At 41.3% G+C, this 23490-nt stretch overlaps 3 protein-coding genes across 4 annotated transcripts in view; all 3 read left to right on the forward strand.

Moving 5' to 3' along the window:
- LOC131366127 (kelch domain-containing protein 8B-like) overlaps positions 1 to 9462 on the forward strand; it is a 121384-nt gene extending 111922 nt beyond the window's left edge. For both annotated transcript variants that reach the window (XM_058410325.1, XM_058410326.1), the window contains exon 7: positions 3818 to 9462. In XM_058410325.1, the coding sequence (XP_058266308.1) occupies positions 3818 to 4014 (197 nt within the window). In that variant the 3' untranslated portion in view covers positions 4015 to 9462. The remainder of the gene's footprint in view (positions 1 to 3817) is intronic.
- Positions 9463 to 9792: 330 nt separating this feature from the next.
- On the forward strand, positions 9793 to 16192 carry guca1b (guanylate cyclase activator 1B). The gene is made up of 4 exons (XM_058410327.1): positions 9793 to 12712; positions 12855 to 13004; positions 13349 to 13463; positions 14654 to 16192. The coding sequence occupies exons 1-4, from the start codon at positions 12512 to 12514 to the stop codon at positions 14779 to 14781; spliced, it is 594 nt and encodes a 197-aa protein (XP_058266310.1). The 5' UTR covers positions 9793 to 12511; the 3' UTR covers positions 14782 to 16192.
- A 3074-nt stretch (positions 16193 to 19266) lies between these two features.
- oard1 (O-acyl-ADP-ribose deacylase 1) lies at positions 19267 to 23220 on the forward strand. The gene is made up of 4 exons (XM_058409015.1): positions 19267 to 19668; positions 19755 to 19813; positions 21429 to 21541; positions 22522 to 23220. The coding sequence occupies exons 1-4, from the start codon at positions 19512 to 19514 to the stop codon at positions 22622 to 22624; spliced, it is 432 nt and encodes a 143-aa protein (XP_058264998.1). The 5' UTR covers positions 19267 to 19511; the 3' UTR covers positions 22625 to 23220.
- The last annotated feature ends 270 nt before the right edge of the window (positions 23221 to 23490 follow it).

Consider the following 23490-nt stretch of genomic DNA (forward strand, 5'->3'; position numbering starts at 1 on the left):
TCGCTTATGACATTATACCTTATACACCGATCAGACATAACCTTAAACCCACCTGCTTTATACTGTGTAGGTTCCCCTTGTGCTGCTGAAACAGCTCTGATCTATCAAGGCATGAACCCTCTGGAGGTGCTGTGATATTTAGCATGACTTTTTTGTCCAGCACAATCCCACAGATGCTGATCTGATTGAGATCCGGGGGAATTAAGAGGCCAAGTCAACACCTTGAATAATTTTTAGTGACAGAGAGCACTATCCTGCTGAAGGAGACCACTGCCATTAGGGAATACCTTCACTATGAAGGCGTGTACTTGTCTGCAGTAATGTTTAGGTAGGTGGGACATGTCATAAGTAACATCCACATGGACCCCAACAGAACATTTCCCAGAGCATCACACACTGCCTTCTTCCCATTGTGATTTATCAGACCAGGCCATTGCTCCAGGATCCAGTTCTGATGCTCATGTGGCTACTGTAGATGACCATGCATCTTGAAATACAAGTTTCAAGTACCTTATAATCATTTGAAGCAGTTATGCACTTTTACTGGTATAACATAATATGAAATGTAATCACATCAGTAATGTTCATCTCCGTGTGCGCAGGAATTGATCAACTTCCTGTGACTGAAACAGAAGCTCTTTTTAGCTACAGAAGCATTAGTTCACTAATGGAGGGAACGCATACCTGGAGGTTTCTCACTGGAGGTTCTTTCCATTAATTGAATTGCTGCATTTGGACACTTCGGAGTATTAAGGTTGTCTGCATTAGCTATTTTAAAGACTGAATAAAGCTCCTAAAGGAGGGAGGGGGAGAGAGAGAGAGAGAGAGAGACAGACAGACACAGAGAGCGAGAGAGAAAGAAAGACAGCGAAAGAGACAGAGAGAGAGAGAGAGAGAGAGAGAGACCTTTTTGCATTATGTCTGACTGAAACAAAGAGCACCAGTGTGTGTGTGTGCGTGTGTGTGTTTGTGTGAGACAGAGAGAGAGAGAGAGAGAGAGAGAGAGAGAGAGAGTGTGTGTGTGTGTGTGTGTGTGAGTGGAGTGTGAGAGTGTCTGGGAATTTGCAGAAAAATCAAACAATAAATTAAAGACACAGAGAGAGTTTGTGTGTGTGTGTGTGTGTCAGCCTGGGATTTGCAGTAAAAAAGAAAACAAGGAATTAAAGAGAAGCCAAAATAAAGCCATTAAACCAGTCATGACTGCAGAACATTTAGACTCTTCTGGCAAATGTGAGACACACAGCACACGGCAAAGTGAGACATCATATCAGATCTGAGCAGGCGGATGTTTCAGCATACATATTAATGTTATCTGGAATAGAATAAAGTAGTTTTAAACAATAGCATACAGTATTACAGCTGATCATTTAAGACCAATCAGCCATAATATTATGACCAGTGCCAGGTGAAGTGAATAAGACTGAGTATCTCCTCATCATGGCCCCTGTTAGTGGGTGGGATATATTAGGCAGCAAGTCAACATTTTGTCCTCAAAGTTGATGTTAGAAGCAGGAAAAATGGACAAGTGTAAGGATTTGAGCTTTGAGTTTGACGAAGGGCCAAACTGTGATGGCTAGACCACTGGATCAGAGCATCTCCAAAACTGCAGCTCTTGTGGTTGTTCCCGGTCTGCAGTGGTCAGTATCTATCAAAAGTGGTCCAAGGAAGAACAGTGGTGAACCGGAGACAGGGTCATGGGCTCATTGATGCACGTGGGGAGAGAAGGCTGGCCCGTGTGATCCGATCCAACAGACGAGCTACTGTTGCTCAAATTGCTGAAGAAGTTAATGCTGGTTCTGATAGAAAGGGGTCAGAATACACAGTGCAGGACGGGTCAGGGCTGTTTTGGCATTATTAGGCAGGTGGTCATAATGTTATGCCTGGGTTGTGTACCATAAAAGACAGCTTCTCATCACCGACAGCTACTATGATCATCTCACACCTGATAGGATGAATTACACCTGGATTATTCTACATGTACAAATTCAGAAGCAGCAGCTACATGAGTACGTACTTGCCTTACATACCTTATGTACATCAGGATGATTGAAAGAGATAATCACGAGAACGTGCGCTCGTGCTCAGATTGCATGTCGAAGCAGAAACGTCCTTCTTCGGTGAGTTTCCATGTCGACCGCTGAGACATTTAGCAATTTCTTGCCAGCTATTCTGGGACGTTGTCAGTGTGCAGCAGCATGGAAATGTTAAACACATGGATGAACACCATTACTTTCTCTTTCAAACTTTCTACTGTCATTTTGATTGTTGACAAGAGCTGGGTCAAAAACTGACCTTAAAAACTCACACACACACACACACGGTTACTAATTAGTGAGGACCAAAATTCTTGTGCACTAAACAACATAAAAGCAACAGGATTTTAATTTTAAACACTATTGGGAATTCCAAACTGTCTTGACTAGTATAGAAGTATGAGACAAACCTCTAGTTTGTTTATGGACATGATTGTTTATGATCAATACCCTATTTTGGTGTGTAGTGCACCATTTGCAGTCACTCACTTACATACACATTGTTAATAGTAAAGATAAAACCGATCATAACCTGTTTGCAGGTTCCTGAGCCCTGTTTATTTTTCTCCATGGAAATATGAAAACGAGTCAGGTTGTTGCCAGGAATTTCAGGATCTTTAAAATTTGCCTCATGAGGGAATTCTGAATCGCTTTTGCTCCACCAAAATTCAGTCAGATCTGTGATGGTCACCCCTCAGCAGCTCCCCTGCATGGAACAAATTTGTGTTTATTCCAGCCTCAGCTGTTAGAATCCCGAAATAATGCAGCATTTTTTTAACCCACGCACAGTAGAGAGTCTGCATAATGCAAGTAGTGGGAGCTATATTGAGATTCTCGAGGCAATAATGAGGGCTTGCGCCTAGTGTGCCATGCCATAACTCGTCTCGGTGCAGGTTGCAGGCACCGCGGTCACGTCGTCATTTTCTGATTACCTCCCCCAGGAGCTCCAGTGGCCCCGCGTTTGTTCTTCCGAGAAATTACGATGACAAAAGTCACCCCCAGCATCGTGCACATGCTCACATCATCTGCGCTTCAATTTGAGTCTCTATGGAAACTGCTACAACTTAGCTGTGATGCGCGGCGATGTTGGTCTCGCCACCAGACCTCATGAAGACAGAGAAAGGACGTTCTACGCCGTCTGCTTCTCCCTGGGAAATGAAGAGAATCTCTCGAGAAATATCGAGCGTTATAGCTATGTTGGTCTGCTATATAGTCTGTATTGGGGTGGAAAAGTAATGATGCATTGCCCACGTTTCAGGGATTTGCCTCATCAAAGAGTTTATGAGGCGGAATCTGTGTGCATGCTGCATAATTTTTCTAGATATCTGCAAGGTGCCACCTGTCGAAATCCACATTAGCCCCCAAACCCACCAGGTGGCAGGTGTGGGGTCTGAAAGAAGCATCCACTCTCATTTGCGTATGCGTGTGTGAGTGCAGTGGGGGGGGGGCGTGATGGTGTTATGTTGATTGAGCAGCTCGAGAAGCAGGCTAATGATGTGGCTGTGCAGGGTTCTCAGAACATCTGTCTATGAGAGAGAGACCTACAGTGAAAGCTCCTTTCTCTCTTCCTGCAGCTTGTCAGAAATGATAAACACTTCGAATGCTATCACACACATTCTTATTAACTATTTAAGTTGGATTTGTTTCTCACGGGAAAGTCAGAACTTTCAGTACTTCAGTACTTCAAGTTCAATCAAAAGTAGCTCAGGTTTATAATAATTATGCACAGAAAAATGATCTCTAATTTATTCACTCTTTTTTTGTGTGTTTTTGTGCTGACTCAGGTAATCAGCCGTCACCGCTGGCATCAGCAGAGAGTTATAACCACGTGAAGAGGAGGTGGGAGGCTGTGGTTCCGATGCCAACCCCACGCTGCTCCTGTACCCCACTACAAACCGCGAACATGCTATTCCTCATCGGCGGCGTATCGCAGGGTCCCAGCAACGCAGTCGAGGCCCTCTGTCTGCAAGAAAGTGTCTGACAATACCGACCTGTACTCTTGCACCTATGAAGGACATGTGCTGGACTCCGCAGGCATAAGAGACATGCAGATGAAACTGCGATGAGTTCTGCTTTGCCTGAGTCCACCTCCAGTACAGTTCAGTGGAGACAATCTACAAGAGATCTGGACAGAAACAAATGAATCTCTGAATGGACTAAAGACTTTGAAGTCTCAGACTAGCAAGCAAAAAAAACCACTCTATGTACACACAAAACTACACAGACAGAGGTGCAGATGCCTTTGAACTGTACAGTTGTTTCTGTTTTTTTTTTTGTTTTTTTCCAAAAATCAAAGCAGGGTACTTTTCTGGCTAAATTCAAAAGGAACTTAGGGCCATATCCACCACGCTGCCGCAGAGTTCACCTGCAGTAGCACGTTTAGCACTTTTTCTATCGCATTTGAGAAAAAGCAAAGACGGAGGGGATCTTTGCAGGAGTGGAGGCGTATGTCTGTGCGTTTTTGTATCTTCACAGCCATGCATGTGTGAAATTCAGCACTATTATTCTTAGAGCGAGAAGAACATGCCGCTAATGGTCAATAATCGATGCCTGCACTGTAGCATGTTATGGTACGGTCTGAGGCAGTAATGGAGACAGAGTAAGTCAAGCTTAGACAGCAATAGCATGAGTTTTCTAGGAAGTGTCAGAGCCCTGCATAATGCATTTAGAACTTGCCACTTTAGCATATCCATAATACTCCCTAAATGAGCAGCTGATGGTTTTGGTGAATGGATTAGAAGAAAGTGTAGAAGTGAGCAGATGGTGTCATGCCATGTCGACAGTTCTTCTTAATGGAAAATAGGAGCTTTTTTCGTTTTAAATCAAAACTAAGGTCGTCACGTGGATGTTCGGATCAAGACACGATCCTGTCAGGTAATATACACAGATGTACTTCACTGGTGCTTCTGTGTAGTTCACGATGGATTAACGGAAATTGATCAGTCATATAGGTAAATTATGTTTATAAGAGACGGATTTGGAAATAATGGTGGCAACACATAAGAGCTCTAAAATACCAATGACAAAGTTTTGTCCCCGAATGATCTCCCTCTACCAGAAGGGGGCAGTAGTCTTTACTTGTACAATTTTAAAGTCCACAAAAAAAGAAAAGCCTGTGTTCCAAATTGCTTACTACCATTTTAAATAGTATGTCAAAATAGTATCTGTGTCGTCAGTATCAGTATCTGTAGTGGTGTACTATATACTTTGACATACTATTTAGTGCAGTATTATTTAGGGGATGTAGCATGTCACTGTGAAAGAACTTCCTCGGAATGTAAACACTGCTCGGCCATTTGAATCCGAAAGTATAGCTAGCTACAGCTGATGGGGAGACGATAAGACTCACTGTTTATCGTCTTGAAAGAGTCATTTACTTTCTTTGCTTTCTTTTCTTTTTCTTAGACTGGACACTGATAAGTGGGACACAGGGCAGTCAGCCAGCAGTGTGATTAGCTTGCTGTTTTATAGCCCCCTAAGGCATTATAATCCCCCAGCCCATTCTCACAGCCCTACTTTAACAGGACGCCCGGTACCTGATAATAAGTCCTATACATATTCACACTGTCATATTAAAACTGTCTCTAGGGTTTCCTCTCGCCTCGCAGTCATGAGACGGATGCTGTGAGGATGACGAAGACATTCATTTACCTCCAGCATTCGAGTGACACACGGCCTGCCGACGAAAGTGACGACCGAAGAACCATGCACATATGGTCCGTGCGCACATGTACACACCCACTCTTACCGAGAGCGTCTTGTTTGTTTAGACTTGCACGTCCCTAATGAGACAACTGTGATAGTCTGCAGGCTGTAGTCTTTTTGCAGCATGTCATAGTAGTAATTTGATAGCTCTGTGCCTGTGCAGAGACGGTGTGGAAACGCATGAGAACGAGTCTACAAGGAAGGAGCGCTACTAGAAAAGGACGGCTTATTTTCGTCGTCCTGCCACACCGTCCCGAGCTCCACGGCAATACAGTCAAACCGTTGTACGTTGCGTGTGGCTCGAGGGATCCGATAAGGGTTTTGACAGCACGTGACAGCCTCTGAGCTCTGTACAGGCAGGGGATGTAGGAATGCATTAATTAGATGATGTTGAAAGAGATATACCTCCTTTTTATACAAAACATGACCTTTCAGTGCAGCGTGTTACAGTACACTATTCTGAACTCGCATACTGTATATCGTAGTTACAGCCCGATTAGGAGCAATATGACTTTCTTTCTGAGCGACGGGTTTTACGGAGATTCTAGCGATGTCTAGTGATCTGAATTAATGAGAGCGCTTTATTTTACTAGGTGATCTCATCGAGCTTCAACAAATTTGTCGGCCCATCGAATTTCTAACGAAGGACGTGAGGTGTAAAGATCAGTTCGATCTTGAGTAGCAGTGTTTTGCTGTGATTTTTGACCATGTTTTGTTTGTCATACAGATTTCCCTGTGGTGAATCTCTAGTGATTTTTTTCAAGTCGGCTTTTCCCAGTGCTTTGTGTTCGGTCTACATGCTTGTTTTTGTTTATCTGTGATGTGATAAGTTGTCATTGTTCACCCTTTTCTGAAGAGTTGTGGTGCTGGGTCTGTCCTTTTTTTCCTCTATGATGCTGTGTTTTGACATTTGTATTTGATGTGTAAATGCAGGTTGTGCTAGCTGATGGGTGCTGATGATGTCTGACATGACATAACGGTACCGCATTGCCAGAGCACAGCTGAGTATGTACCTCCTATTCAGAAAACCTGCCAAAGAGGACCTCAATCAAAGAACAAAGAAAATACCACTAGAAATAAATAGTTGTCTAGAGGATATATAGTGTAGAGTGTATAGTAAAAAAAGAAAAAAAAAGGGTGTGTAAAATGTGCAGTTGCAATCTCCCACTCGAGAAGAGTTTTATATCTCCAAACCTGTGCCTGTGATAGGTTTTCGCTGTGTTTACATCAGAAATGAAACAAAAGCCTATGGTACACAACAGATACGGTACTCTCCAAGTAGAAGAACCTAGTCCTTATTCATCAAAGTGGTGTAATGGATCTTTACGATCGAGTGGATGCAAATTTCAACCTCTCCCTGCAAAATACTTTTTCATCAGTTTGATGTATCTGTATGCTTGGACATTTACGAGCGATGTTTTAAGTCCCTGGAAAAATGCTCCATTTGCAGTTCAGTTATTGTTAGTAGCAAGTACAAGATATTAGAATCGCATAATAATAGAATAACAGTAGAAAAATATATATTTATAATCACATTTGCACACACCGGCACCTTGTTGCAGCAGCACAATGCGTGAAATAAAACAGTTATCTAATCAGCTGATCATGCGGCAGTAGTGCAGTGGAAGAGAATCATGAAGATACAGGTCCAAAGCGTTCACGTCAAACCTCAAAATGTGTAAAAAGTGATTTCAGTGATTATGACAGTGGCATGCTTGTTGCTCCTGGGGTTTTCATGCAGTACCGTTCATAAAGATTACACAGAAAGGTGCGTTTAAAAAAACCCATCCAATTAGCAGTTGTGGAGAGAAGAGAAGCATCTCTCTACCCACACATGACATTAGACCTTGAGGTGGTGATGAGCTACTACAGCACAAGACCACACAGGATTCCACGGCTCCTGTCAGATAAGAAGAGGAAATAAAAGAGTCCACTGTAGCCTCAGATTCCTCTTCTGGACACCAACAAGCATGCCACGGTCAAAGTCACTATTATCATGTCCTCACGTGAACCTCGGGACTGAAGCTCTTGACCCGAATGATCTTATGCGTCGTGTCGCCACATTGTTGGCTGATTGGATAATTGCATTAATAAGCAGGATTACAGCGCTCCAAATTAAAGAGGTCGGCGAGTGTGTATTAGCGCACATTATTTAAGATTACATAATTTTCGATCAATTTGTGCATTATTCATTTAAAAAAAAATTTTGTCATGATTTGGCTCACCTATATGTAAATCAATTCCATTCTTATTTAGTAGGAAAGTCTGAAAATGGTTCGATTTACTAGCTAATTTAAAAAGTTAATGTTTATTTAACACACACACACACACTTCCATGACTTCTATATACACTTAAATTAATTTCAATCAAATACCAAATACAGTTATATTTGAAGCATAATTTCTTCTTCTAAAATTTGTGTAAACCGTTGCTTTTATTTCGTTTTTGGTTTTTTTGCACACTTTCTGTGCCATTTCGAGGATAAAGACTGCAACCTTGGACACAAGCGCTGCTAACTCAGCTTCAATGAACAGTATTTTCTCCTCTCTCTGTACTTATTTCAATTCCAGTCGTCTGAATGCTTTCCTTTTATTAGCTCCCTCTCACAGCGCCTGAGTAAAACAGGCCATTTTACACAGCTGACGTCGCTTCATCAGCTGAGCCTCGATTCATCGCTTGTGCTCAATTCTTTTTGATGTCATTCAACGGTTCTGCTGTATGACATCAAACTCCGGCGACGTCGCGAGCCTCGAGTGCTTGTTTCTGCGCAACTTTGATGAATAAGGGCCAGGGTGTTTGTGGTGTCATGCTGCTTGCATTAGCAGGACTGTTAACCCTGCAGGTTAAACCTGCGCACTCAACTTCATCGTAAACAGACCTATTAGTCGCAGAACATTCTTCTCAGAGCTTTTTCTAATACGAATTCTGAAAAGGAATTAGCATTAACGCTAATGGAGCAGGAGTGCTAATGTACCCGCTGTCTCCTGCGTCATATTTCCGACACGTTCATCCTCTTCTGACAATCAATCGACAAGCAATTTTAAATGAAACCATCTAAACTGGCATCAATCTTGACTTTTTTAAAGACCATTAAACTTATTCAGCCAGAGGCATTAATTTGCACTTGAGAAAGAACAGGCAACACTTGCCTATGCTCGGGCAGTTACCGAACACCACCACTGGGGCTGAGGCACATGTGGCGGAGTTTGATCGATCACATTACGAACTTTATGCGGAGAAGCTATAGTAGGTAGCTCCGTGATGATGTCAAGAAATCCAGAATCACAATTTGAAGAGTAGCAAATCTCACGTTGTAGAGAAGTGGCCTAGTGTTAGATGTCCATCGTCGTGTATAACCGAACATGAATCCATGGAGATCGATATTTTTGTTTCTGTCTCAAAAGTGGCATCGAGAACGAGAAAAAAAAAAGACTTGAATGTAACGATCACATTGTCACAGCATTGTCTTGTAGTATTTAAGTGAACCTAATTCCTCACATGAACCCCCTCCATTATCCAGTGCACATTGTAAAAGCATATCATACACAAACCTTCACTCAGACTGGCATAGTTGCTGACAGTGCTCTGGGATTCGTGCGAGTTTGTGCCAGCGGCTCCGGTCCAGTAGTTCAGTGCCTATATATGTGAGATAGTGCCTCTACTATGACTCCTCTAATAAAAGATTTGACCGTTGCTGTCCAATGCTGTTTTACTGTGTTTTGCTTCATTTATTTCCCCTAATTTCAGCTGAATACGACAGCAGCCCTATCGCGTCCATCTGACCATGGACGTGTCCGGCCAGCACACAGGAAATATGACGGATGGTGCTTAAATGTCACTACCATTCATTATGAATGAAGTAGAAGCCACCATGACAGCTTCAAAGGTTGCCATGGGCTCTTGTAAGAGAGGAGCAAATGATTTTCTAGCCTTTTTGCCTTGCCTGTTATTGCTTGGATTTATGACCCCCCCCCCCTACCCCAACCAACCCCACCCCCCCTTTAGTAGCCTGGCAGTCGAGGGTCATATCATAGGACAGATGATCTGGTTTACTGTCCATAGAAGTATTTTATTGTTTGGTATTGGTTTTTTTCTCCATTTAATTTATTTAATTAAATTCAGGACAGAGGAAATGTGCTGAAATTGTGTGTCTGCTAGACACCCATGTATTGCTATCAGTATCTGACCTTTCAGGAATATTAGCTCTGTCTGGGTAAACAAGACTAGCTATTACATTTAGATCAATCTTTTTGTTATTTTGGGTGGGGTTTTTTTTCTTTTCTTTATTAGACAGTAATAATCTGGACTATTAAGATTCCTAAATTGTGCCAATCGTGAGGAATAAACTGTGGGCTCCTTAACATTCTCTCTTTATTCTAATAGCGTGTGAGAAAGACAGAGAGAAAATGGTATTTTTGTATCCGCTACCCTGGCAACTAGACCTGACATTTTGTGAGATTTCATATCCTGAACAGAACATGCTGTCATGGGTTTTTACCTTTAACGATTTCACATTTATGCCATGTCAGAGCCTGCTTTGTACTGATGAGTAACACAGTAGGGAATAGCACAAAGCCTACAAATTAAAGCAAATAATCTCACCTGGCTTTACTGATGGTTACACATTGTTAAGAGCTGGTTTCATATAATAATACAGTAGGTTATAATTTTCACTGATCTATTTGGGATAACTTCCATTTCAAATGGCATATGGTTATTACTCTTTTACAGAGGTCGTCAAGGAGAACGCACCAACCCGAACCTAGCAACCAAACACATGCTGTGTCACAATGGTCCCTATGAAGTACTGACATCTAGGGACATTTTTAAATACTGCATCATGGAGGGAAATAATCAGGATTTATATAAGCAACTGGACTGCTTTTGGACATGAACTTATTATTTAATTTGAATGCCTGATTATAGATCTCAATAATGTTGACTGTAGTTTAATGTTGACACCCCTAAAAAACACAGGTATTCAAATTCATAAATTCATCAGAGCGACATTATACTGCCAAAAGTATTGGGACACCCCTCCAAATCATTGAGTTCAGGTGTTGGTTTTCAGTTCCAGTAAAAGGAACTCTTAATGCTTCAGCTTCATACCAAGACATTTTGGACAATTTCATGCTCTTTGTGGGAACAGTTTGGGGATGACCCCTTCCTGTTCCAACATGACTGCACACCAGTGACCAAAACAAGGTCCATAAAGACATGGATGAGTGAGTTTGGTGTGGAGGAACTTGACTGGCCTGCACCTCAACCCCATAGAACACCTTTGGGATGAATTAGAGTGGAGACTGTGAACCAGACCTTCTCGTCCAACATCAGTGCCTGACCTCACAAATGCGCTTCTAGAGGAACGGTCAAAAATTCCCATAAACACACTCCTAAACCTTGTGGAAAGCCTTCCTAGAAGAGTTGAAGCTGTTATAGCTGCAAAGGGCGGGACAACTCCATATTACATTCATGTGCATGTAGAGGCAGACATCCCAAAACTTTTGGCAATATAGTGTATTTCAGAATGGAAATACACCGATATTACTGATATTTTATTATCCATCATGCAAAAACCTGATTGCTCTTCCCTGATGAGGAGGCAAAATTATTTTTTTAAAGTCACTGAATTGCTCCGCTGTTTGTACTTATGTAACACACCAGTAAAAATTCATTATCGCAATTTCACCACGGTGTCATATCACCCTTTTTCGGTTGAGATATTGCGACCTGCTTCTCTTCTCTCTGTCTCGTTTCTGCCAGTTTGATGGATAATAATCCAATAAGGAGCTTCCTTAATGCCTTTGATTGCCTTGACACATCTAGGGTAAGAGAGCTTATCCTCATGAAATATACAGTCAGCATATTGGACTAGGCCACTGAAGTTCACAGGCCTCAGGGTATTTCATCATAAATGCTACACTACTTACATTTCTGGGTTAAGGCGTGACCTGTTATCTATAAGTTATATATTTAGACATAAGTTATAAATACAGGGCTTAGATAGCAAAGCATGTCTCTCAGTGCTGAGCATGTCAGAGAGTAAGTTTAACTAATGTAGGAAATAAAAGTGAGAACATTTCGGAGCTAGCTGTTCAAACAGATGTACACTGAGCTGATGAACTGTCAGAGGGGCAAAGGAGAAAGCTCTATTCTTTAACACTTTCGAAAAACTATTCTTAGTAATAACAGAAGAAATGATATAACATGTCTATCTTGAATAATTAATCATATCGATCATGTTTCTGCAGTAAATCTATTCCTGTACAAGTTGATGTTCTGCCCAGTCCTCAGATAATGATAAAGAAATGTCTGACCACAAGCTGATATCACATCCACATTATTAATGTGAAATAGTAATCATGCACATGTAGAGTGCATTTCGTGCTAAAATACCCCAAATGTCCTTTGGGAATTGTATGTTCTATATGATAAACTATATGAAAGCTTTTGCTGATCTCTCTCTGAACTAATTGGTTGAGGCATGTTGATATGAATAATCCCTGTTGTCATGTGATCCGAAACAATCCTCGTACCGGATCCCAAAACAGTAGGGTATAAGCACGAGGTCAAAGGAACACCAACCGCTTATGTCTATGTCGGCTTGTTTTTTTTTTCTAGTCATACATGTGTTTGCTAAGTAGATACAAGTTACAGGACACAAGTCTGCACTGATATTGGACGGGATGTTTTGATTGAGAAAAGCTGAAATGTGAGAACGGACATCCTTGGTTGAGAAGCCGAATAAGAGCTTTTCAAACCCGTTCGCACGATGGGTCAGAGACTCAGTGACGAGACGGACGATAAGGAAATCGATGTCGCCGAGCTGCAGGAGTGGTATAAAAAGTTTGTGGTGGAATGTCCGAGCGGGACGCTTTTCAAACACGAGTTTAAGAGCTTCTTCGGCGTAACCGACAACCAAGAAGCCGCAGACTACATCGAGAACATGTTCCGTGCTTTTGATAAAAACGGGGTGAGTAACGTGGTCCTTTTACTGCACTGATGTTGATCTTGATGGAGTTGTTCTAACAGTAAGAAATATTATGTCTCCCTGTGCCATCATTTCATATTTGTTTTCTATAGTATTCTTTTTTTCCCCCCTCTATTTTTCATAGGACAACACTATTGATTTTCTGGAATATGTTGCAGCATTGAACTTGGTATTGCGAGGAAAGCTGGAGCATAAACTGAAATGGACTTTTAAAATGTATGATAAGGATGGAAGTGGTTGCATTGACAAGACAGAGCTAAAGGAGATTGTGGAGGTAATCGCCTCATGCCTCTTGATCAGTAGTTATTCAGACCTGAGTCAACATTTAAAGACCTTTATGAAAGTGACAGATAAGCTGAAATGGTAAAGAACTCGATCAACACAGTGACACTAGTTATGTCAAAACAGATATCATTTTGTTTAAGAGTTGGAGAATGACATGCAGAAATTTGGGTTTGAAATTTCTGAAAATTCCAATCAAGTAAATTAAATACATTTCCCCTATAAATAGATCCGTTTGCTATATGTTATGATTATGAATCTACAAAAATAGATAAGTAGATCGTCCTTAGTGCTCTTAAGATGCTTCACTTTGTAATATTTAGCCTGATTTTGTAGTCAATCTACAGAATGAAGAAGGCCTGCCATGGAGAGCTGGATGAGGAGTGTAACCTTCTCACCCCAGACCAGGTGGTGGACCGAATATTTGAGCTGGTGGACGAGAATGGAGATGGTTAGATCATGTTGTTTTATTTAATTATTTGTTTACTAATGTCTTCTACTAATGCTACGTTCACACATGCAGCGATTCAGTCACCAGTACCGGTGCTATGAAGTTGTCAGTAGGTGTTTCTACTAGTGATCTTCCATTGTCATTGTAATAACTGTGTTGGTGGACCAACTGGCATTAAACTCGACAAACAAGAAACAAACAAATCAGTTTTCTTGCTGCAAAAATCATTCAGAGATTTTTAGCTTGTATGTAAAATTCATAGAAGAATAAAATAAAGCAGAAGCGCTCTGCTGTCTTCATTCTTATTGGTAGCAGCTGCAGAAAAGTCGCTCCGTTTTTGTATAAAGTTATACTTTTCTCGACTGTGTCACGCTGCTGGACACACCCACATCCGGTCACAAACATTTGCACTAAGTCACAAGCTGTCGTTGAAAAGGAATGGTCTTCAGTGGATTTGTAGCTGCGTGTGTGAATGTAGCATAAGATGGTGCAGAAAAATACGAATAAATAACATTACAAAGGACATAAAAACCCCACACTCCTTATATTCACACCAAACACCTCGCATCTGAAACAGCCGGACCCCAGATAGTCAACTGGATCATTAGATCATCATGTCCACTGATCCTCACACTGAACTTTATTGATTTTGGGTTTTTTCAGTTTTAGTAACTTCTTTGCATCACATTTCAACTGAACAAAATTTGTGTGTCGATCATTTTTCAGGAGTAGATCCCTAGCGAGAAGAGAAGTATAGGCTATGAAACAGGATCAAATGCTAAATCTGCCAGTTTGATGACTCCAAAACAGGACACATCTAAAATGAGTGAAACGTAGCAGCAGGGGAATGTTTATATTTCCTGCACGTAGGAGCTGTGTGTGTCTTAGACACGTAGGAGCTGTGCTTCTGAATATCTTAGACATATCTTAGTGCCTAATAAAAAAATGAGTCACTTTTTCAGATTTTCATAGATCACTCTTTAAAATTTCCTTTATTCCTGAGAGGGAAACCTGGTCAATTTTAATAATAGCTCTAGATATATTTCTGTGTGTGCCAAGTTTATTGTTAAAAAAAAATATATATATATATATATAAATAGCTCATATATCGTTTAACAATCCCCACTAATCTTTATTGACCATGCATTTTAAAGAAGGAGTGATGTTGTGCTTGTTCTCTCCTCACATAGGGGAGCTGTCACTGGATGAGTTCGTCGACGGCGCACGGCGTGACAAGTGGGTCATGAAAATGCTGCAGATGGATGTGAACCCAGGAGAGTGGATCAACGAGCAGCGGCGGCGGAGCGCCAACTTCTAACGTTGTAAATCCACAATCCGAGCGCCTCCTCAGCCAAGATTTCACACAGTCTGTTCAGTCTTTACGATCTACCATAAACACTACTAACTTTGTGAATAAAGACTATGGAGCGAGGCAACCTTTTCCCGAAGCAAAAATCGACCTTTGAAATGGAACAGAGATATCCGCAAGGGAAATGCCAAATGTTTGGTTGTTTTTTTGTTTTTTTTTTTTTTTTTTTTTTTTGCTCTGCATCTCTGTTCATCTGTAATTCTGCAAATGCAACGTTCTGTATATATTAAAATCTGCATTGTATTATCTATTACACCGACTAGGCATAACATTATGACCAATATTGTGTCAGTCCTCCTTTTGCTGCCAAAACAGCCCTGACCCATCAAGGCATGGAGATCCCTGAAGGTGTGCTGTGGGATCTGGCACCAAGATGTTAGCAGCAGATCCTTTAAGTCCTGTAAGTTGTGAGGTGGAGCATCTATGGATCGGACTTGTTTGTCCAGCACATCCCACAGATTCTGGATTGGATTGAGATCTGGGGAATTTGGAGGCCAGGTCAACACCTTAAACTGGTTGTTGTGGTCATCAAACCATTCCTGAACCATTTTTGCTTTGTCAGTGAGTCTTGGCCGCCCATGACCATGTCGCCGGTTCACCACTGTTCCTTCCTTGGACCAATTTTGATAGATACAGACCACTGCAGACCGGGAACACCCCAAAAGAGGTGCAGTTTTGGAGATGTTGTGATCCAGTGGTCTAGCCATCACAATTTGGCCCTTCGTCAAACTCAAAGCTCAAATCCTTACACTTGTCCATTTTTCCTGCTTCTAACATCAACTTTGAGGACAAAATGTTCACTTGCTGCCTAATATATCCCACCCACTAACAGGGGCCATGATGAGGAGTCTTATTCACTTCACCAGTCGCTGGTCATAATGTTACGGCTGATCGGCGTAACTTCTAATTCTAGTTCAATTCTGTAAATTGGCTTGGGTCAAGGATGGCAATTAATTCAAAAAAATGAGGCATATTTTATTTTTAAAGTAGGTTTCATGTGAAATAAATTAAACAGATATTATTATCATTTTCTTGTATGTTTTGGAACAAATCTCCCAAATGGCGGTTAACATGTTTAGAGCTTATAAATGAGATCTGTACACATATATGAGCTAAAAAAAAATTTGTGAATGTTGCAAAACTCCAAGTCATTCTTAGCATTATTCACAGAAACACTTTGCTTCACTTATGAATTGTTTTCATGCAAAGACATTTAATGATCAAGAAAGATTACTTTTTTTTATTTCTCCTTAGTTTTACTAAATGTATTACCCACTGCATGAAACCACCCAGAGTTTTGTTCAAGGTGCAAATACAGGAGTGAAGATAAGCCCCCTGGAAATGAGTACTTGTGTAATCACTGAAGATAAATTTAATAAAAATTAAGAAATATTTTGCCAGATATCAGACTCTGAGTCTTCACTGTGGAGCCACAGCCATTTAAAAAAACAGCACATTTGCATTGTCTTAAAATCTTAAAATGTACTAACAGCCTACCTGCAGCTTTTTGTACCAAATTAGTGTGTGTGAGTTTTTAAGACCAACTTAAGCAAACTTTAATAAATACTGAAAAAAGGCACATATTTGGCAGAAGCCCTTACCCAGATTGACTTACAATTTATCTCATTTGTTTTATACAACTGATCAATTGAGGGTTAAGGGCCTTGCTCAGGGGCCCAGCAGTGGTAGTTTGGTGGACCTGGGATTTAAACTCACAACCTTCTGATCATTAATCCAACACCTTCACTACTAAGCTACCATGTCCAAGCTTCTTTTTTTTTAACTTTTCTTTTATTGACAGAAATATTTGATACTAGCTAACTGTGCTCCAGTGAACTGAAAAAACATTCATTCATCCATATTCTGTACTGTTTATCATACAAAAGGTCACAGAGAGCCTGGAGTCTATCCAAAGCACAAAGCGGGGACACCCTGGACAGAGTGCCAACCTAGGGCAACCTAAGGATCTGGGTCATTGACCAGAAGATTGGGGTTCAAGCCCCAGGAAGGCCCTCAACCCACCCTGCTCCAGGGGCGCTGTATCATGGCTGACCCTGTGCTCTGACCCCAACACCCAAGGATGGGATATATACGAAGAAAGAATTTCACTGCGCAGTATTGTATATGTGACAAATAAAGACAACTTAACTATCACAGGGCACATGTGCCCATTCATACAGTCAGGACAAATTAGAGGTACCAATAACCCTGCAGCACATGTCTTTACAGAAGAGGAGAAAACTAGAGTACCTGAAGGAAACCAGTTATGCACAGGGAGGCCATGCAAACACCATACACCAGAGGCAAACATGCTAACCACCTTGCTACCAAAGAGGAATTCATATCTAATTAAAATATCTGTAACACTCTGGGGTTAGGGGGTTTCAATTCCTGCCTGTGTGCATGTTATCCCTGAGCTTCAGAGGTTTCCTATAGGTACTCATGCATAGCTAACTGGCCTCTCTAAATTGTTTCTGGTGTGTGTGTGTGTAATTATGCCCTGCCATGGGTTGGCACCCTGCCCAGGGTGTTGCTCTCCTTGTGCCCTGAGTTCAGTGGGTCCCCACGACCCTGTGTACAATAATCTGGAAAAGAAATTGTTGGAATAGCTAAACAAGATTCATTTTCATTCAACAAGCATTCACCTGTTCTTCACTGAAATCTATTCTAAATCTAAAGGGAATATTGCAGGTGTCCTGTCTCGGGCAACATCCCGTCTCAGGCGAGTGGGCCTTTCCACTACACCACTGGGGGGCGTGACTACAGGGTGGCTACAATGCCGGGAAAATTGTGAAAAACCAAACAGAGTTGATGCCAAAACAGAGTAAGTTAAGTAGCCTTTATTTGTCACATATACATTACTGCACAAATTCTTTTATCGCATATCCCATCCTTGGAGGGTTTGGGGTCAGAGCGCAGGGTCAGCCATGATGCAGCACCCCTGGAACAAGGGGGAAGGAGGGGAGTTGGGGGCCTTGCTCAAGGGTCCAATGGTGGCAGCTTGGCAGTGCTGGGGCTTGAACCCTGATCTTCCGATCAACAACCCAGACCCTGAACCACTCGAGCTCACACAACATTAAACGCTTCAGTGGACATTTCAGGAATATTTTTTATACATTAGTGCACTCTTTTATTCCCAATTGTTTCTTATATATGTTACTTTCTCTTTTCCTGACCATGTCATGTCCCTTCTTCCCTTAACTTTCTTTTCTGTTTGCTGTACCACAGGCTAAGCCCGAAGGGCTGTCTTGAATACTGGCCTGAAGTATCCTGCCTGGCAGGTGCAGGCAATCCAGGTTAATCAGAAAGGAGAATACTGTCTGGACAACTGAGCTCTCCCTGTGTGTCTCTGCCACCATCTTCTCCTGTTAAACTCCATTAGAACTTCACTAGAAATGACACACACAGCTATCCTCTAACTGGAATGATAAAAATACACACTTAACCAACAAAATGCATTATATTATTTACATGTACTGTGTAATATGAGGGTTTCTATTATATTTCAGTATGATCACCTCATCCCAGTTCTGGTTCATTGTTTTCCTGGACCCATTCTTAACAAGGCTGAATTTCCACAACACACTGAGGGTTTACGCCAGTTTGAACTTTACATGTCTTAAACAACTTGCTAAGTTGACTTGATAAATGAAATATTTATTGACAAATTTTGAGTTATTAAATGTGTTAGCCAGAGCTAGCTAATAATAAAGATTGCTGACTTAGTTCAAGGAGTGCAGCTAATTTAATTTAGGAAATGATAAAGGCTTTCAGACATCAAATTAATAATGAACAGATGGAGTTTGAGCACAAGACATGACCAGAGACAGAGAGAGAGAGAGAGAGAGAGAGAGAGAATTTAGGCCTGTAGAATTCAGCTTGGACAAACTGCTGCTGTCCCTGTGCGCCTCTGCCGCCCTCTGCTGGCTGGCTGTGGTGTAGCACGGTTTCTTACAGTCTATAATATACAAAATATAAAGTCAGAATGAAGCAAAGGTGTAATCTCTGTGATTCTGATTGATAAAATGTTGACCTCCTGGGAATTTCATACACAGCATTCTCTAGAGTTTGCACACAATGGTGCCAAAAAGCATCATGTGAGCTGTATCATGAGCTATAGGCTTGTTTGTTTGTGGCTTGCTATGTGATGAATCAAACACTTTGTGACATGCTGGTATTGGAAAATAATCAACTGGGCACCACCCCGTGCTGGGTATTTACCTGTAACAGCAAAAAATAGATATATACTGTTCTAGATATATACAAATATCTAAGATAGATAGATAGATAGATAGATAGATAGATAGATAGATAGATAGATAGATAGATAGATGACATCTCTATTGCAGTAAAGCCACGTCACAACGCGCAGTCTCAAGAACGCATAATTGAATTTGTCCCGCCCCACCTCGTCAGGAGCACGCTGATTGGCTGTACGCACTTCCGCCACCACGGACTTCCGTGTTGGGGAACCAAAACTAAATCTTTCAAATCTCTTTAAAACACCAGTTTCTGCGTCATTCACAGCATTCTCATTGTGGAACATATATCTATTTATCTTAGTCGAGCTAAGACAGTTTTATATGCACAGTTTAAAGTAGTGTGTCGGTTGTGTGTTAAAGGTTTGGAAGTGTGTGTTATTGAACCTGGTTTAAAAGAGCTGTGTTTGCTGACCGACGATGGGGAGTAAGCTGCGGTATGTAACAGGAAGTCTGTTCTCCTGCCCCATCACAGACTCTCTGGCTCACTGCATCAGCATGGACTGCAAGATGGGCGCAGGCATTGCTTTAAACTTTAAGAGGAAGTTTGGAGGAGTTAAGGAACTCCTTGCCCAGCGTGAGTGTCCGAGCAAGCACAGTATTTACACTGACCCTGTCCTTCAGTATCACAGGTCATCCCTAATCTCTCTTGTCTTCTTACAGAGAAGCAACCAGGAGAGTGTGCTGTGCTTAAGAGGAATGGCCGATTTGTGTACTACCTGGTGAGATCATTATCATCACGGAGCCATTACTTTTTTGCTGTTAAATACATCATTGTGCTCAGAAAGTGTTGATTAGAACAATAGTTTTGTATAGAAACTACGTTTTGTACACCGATCAGCCATAACATTATGACCAGTGACCGGTGAAGTGAATAAGACTGATGATCTCCTCATCATGGCACCTGTTAGTGGGTGGGATATATTTGGCAGCAAGTCAACATTTTGTCCTCAAAGTTGATGTTAGAAGCAGGAAAAATGGACAAGCGTAAGGATTTGAGCTTTGAGTTTGACCAAAAGGACCAAATTGTGATGGCTAGACCACTGGATCAGAGCATCTCCAAAACTGCAGCTCTTGTGGGGTGTTCCCAGTCTGCAGTGGTCAGTATCTATCAAAAGTGGTCCAAGGAAGGAACAGGGGTGAACCGGAGACAGGGTCATGGGCGGCCGAGGCTCATTGATGCACGTGGGGAGAGAAGGCTGGCCCGTGTGATCCGATCCAACAGACGAGCTACTGTTGCTCAAACTGCTGAAGAAGTTAATGCTGGTTCTGACAGAAAGGTGTCACAGTGCATCACAGTTTGTTGAGTATGGGGCCGCATAGCCGCAGACCAGTCAGGGTGCCCATGCTGACCCCTGTGCACCGTTGAAAGCACCAACAATGGGCACGTGAGCATCAGAACTGGATCATGGAGCAATGGAAGAAGGTGGCCTGGTCTGATGATTCACGTGGATTGTCGGGTGCATGTGCGTCTCTTACCTGGGGAACACATGCACTATGGGAAGAAGGCGAGCCGGTGGAGGCAGTGTCCTGCTTTGGTCAATGTTCTGCTGGGAAACCTTGTAACATCCATGTGGATGTTACTGTGACACGTACCACCTACCTAAGCATTGTTGCAGACCATCTACACCCTTTCATGGAAACAGTATTTCCTGATGGCTGTGGTCTCTTTCAGCAGGATAATGCACCGTGCCACAAAGCAGAAATGGTTCAGGAATGGTTTGATGACCACAACAACTAGTTTGAGGTGTTGACTCCGCCTCCAAATTCCACAGATCTCAGTCCAATCCAGCATCTGTGGGATGTGCTGGACAAACAAGTCCAATCCATTGGGAACCCCACCTCACAACTTACAGGACTTAAAGGATCTGCTGCTAACATCTTGGTGCCAGATCCCACAGCACACCTTCAGGGATCTAGTGGAGTCCATGCCTCAACAGGTCAGGGCTGTTTTGGTATCAAAAGGAGGACCAACAGAATATTAGGCAGGTGGTCATAATGTTATGCCTGATTGGTGTAACTTGCTTTGCAGACATTCCTTTAACTATAAACTAGTAAATTATGTCATGAACAAAAAAATGTTAGTTACAAGATAAAAAATCTATCTTGTATAAGCTTAAAGAATAATTAACTTAACATTATTACCCAGTCATTGCTTATTTTCGTATAAGATCACAGCTCATCATTGATTTTTATTTAAAAAAAAACACTTATCAATTATATTTCTATTAAAACTCACCTTGTCATGATTTAATCCTTAAGTAAAGACGTTAATCAGTATGTTTGTACTTTTTGTACTTTTTAACTTGACTGTGTATCATTTAAATCCTAAAACAGATTACAAAGGAAAAGTACAACCATAAACCTACCTATGATACACTTAGACAAAGCTTGGAAGCAATGAAAGCACATTGCTTAGAAAATGGAGTCAGCAAGCTGTCAATACCACGGTATGAAGTGTTTTTGTATTTCACTAGCTTACATTAATGCTACATATCATTAAATATCTTAAATATTGGATTTTTATTTCAATGTGGCATCAATATACACTATAATGCCAAAAGTTTTGGGACACCCCTCCAGATCATTGAATTCAGGGGTTGGACTCGGCCCCTTAGTTCCAGTGAAAGGAACTCTTAATGCTTCAGCTTCATACCAAGACATTTTGGACAATTTCATGCGCCCAACAGTTTTTTGATAACCCCTTCCTGTTCCAACATGACTGCACACAGTGCACAAAGCAAGGTCCATAAAGACATGGATGAGTGAGTTTGGTGTGGAGGAACTTGACTGGCCTGCACAGAGTCCTGACCTCAACCCCATAGAACACCTTTTGGATGAATTAGAGTGGAGACTGCAAGCCAGGCCAAAAACAGAGTTGTCCCACCCTTTGTGGCTATAACAGTTTTAACTCTTCTGGGAAGGCTTTCCACAAGGTTTAGGAGTGTGTTTATGGGAATTTCTGACCATTCCTCTAGAAGCGCATTTGTGAGGTCAGGCACTGATGTTGGACGAGAAGGTCTGGCTCACAGTCTCCACTCTAATTCATCCCAAAGGTGTTCTATGGCGTTGAGGTCAGGACTCTGTGCAGGCCAGTCAAGTTCCTCCACACCAAACTCACTCATCCATGTCTTTATGGACCTTGCTTTGGTCACTGGTGTGCAGTCATGTTGGAACAGGAAGGGGTCATCCCCAAACTGTTCCCACAAAGAGCATGAAATTGTCCAAAATGTCTTGGTATGAAGCTGAAGCATTAAGAGTTCCTTTCACTGGAACTAAGGGGCCGAGCCCAACCCCTGAAAAACAACACCTGAATTCAATGATTTGGAGGGGTGTCCCACAACTTTTGGCAATATAGTGTATAATAACAAGGAATCAGAGCAGATTACTTTTCAAAATGATGCTTTTGTATATATACTTGTGGCTTCAGGATCGGCTGTGGTTTGGACCGGCTGTCTTGGGACAAAGTGTCTGTGATCATTGAAGACGTCTTTCAGCACACAGATGTAGCTATAACGGTGTACTCACTGTAGTCTGCAACAGTCCAGGAAAAAGATTTCTACTTTGAGTGCCTGGTTCATCTTTGACTTTAAGCACCGGTTTCTGTTTTTGGCTTAGGGACAACATGGCACTTCTAGCTTGTATATAATTCTTTAGTTTATTGAACAGTTTCTTGGATGGTCAGGGCAGAGCTCTCACGATATGATCAGTGTTCAGTGATCTTCAGTTCACCACAAGATGGTGTTATTATTTGGAATGGATCTTTGGGTCTTTTGGGTTTTTCACTTTTTTCCAGTGCCAGATTAAGCAAAACCTAATTGTAATTAATTAAGTATAACTTAATCTGATCTGAATCTTAAAAATCATACAGTATTATATAAAATAAAGATGTAAATGTATGTATGCTTGACCACGTTTCATTGTTTATTTGTTTCTCCATTTCCATAGTGTGTTCTCTTTGTCCTGGGTAAACCATTTATATATGTACGCTCTAATGAATTAATCAGTTAGTTAACTGATTGGTTAATTTAATTGATTGAACTACTGGCTTTCCCCCCCTCTTTGGCACTATTATTTTTCTGACATGTCACTAGCAAAATTAAACATCATAATGCATATAATATATTGAGTGTTGTTTTTTATTTTGATTTGCTCCATAATTTTATAATTTATGGAATTAATTTCATACATTTTATTCCCTATAAATAATTTGCAAAATTCTAGGCTTGTATCTGAATTAGTTTTTGAGATATAGAGGCTTGAATGTCCTATAAGCGATTATTGTTGGACTATTTATGCTAGATCCTGATTATTGATAAAATAAATAAATACTACTACTACTAATAATAATAATAAATTTGGTCCTTCATATCGCCACACTAAAGCAGATCTATTACTT

Source organism: Hemibagrus wyckioides, linkage group LG15 (assembly GCF_019097595.1).
Source record: "Hemibagrus wyckioides isolate EC202008001 linkage group LG15, SWU_Hwy_1.0, whole genome shotgun sequence".
Lineage (NCBI taxonomy): Eukaryota > Metazoa > Chordata > Actinopteri > Siluriformes > Bagridae > Hemibagrus > Hemibagrus wyckioides.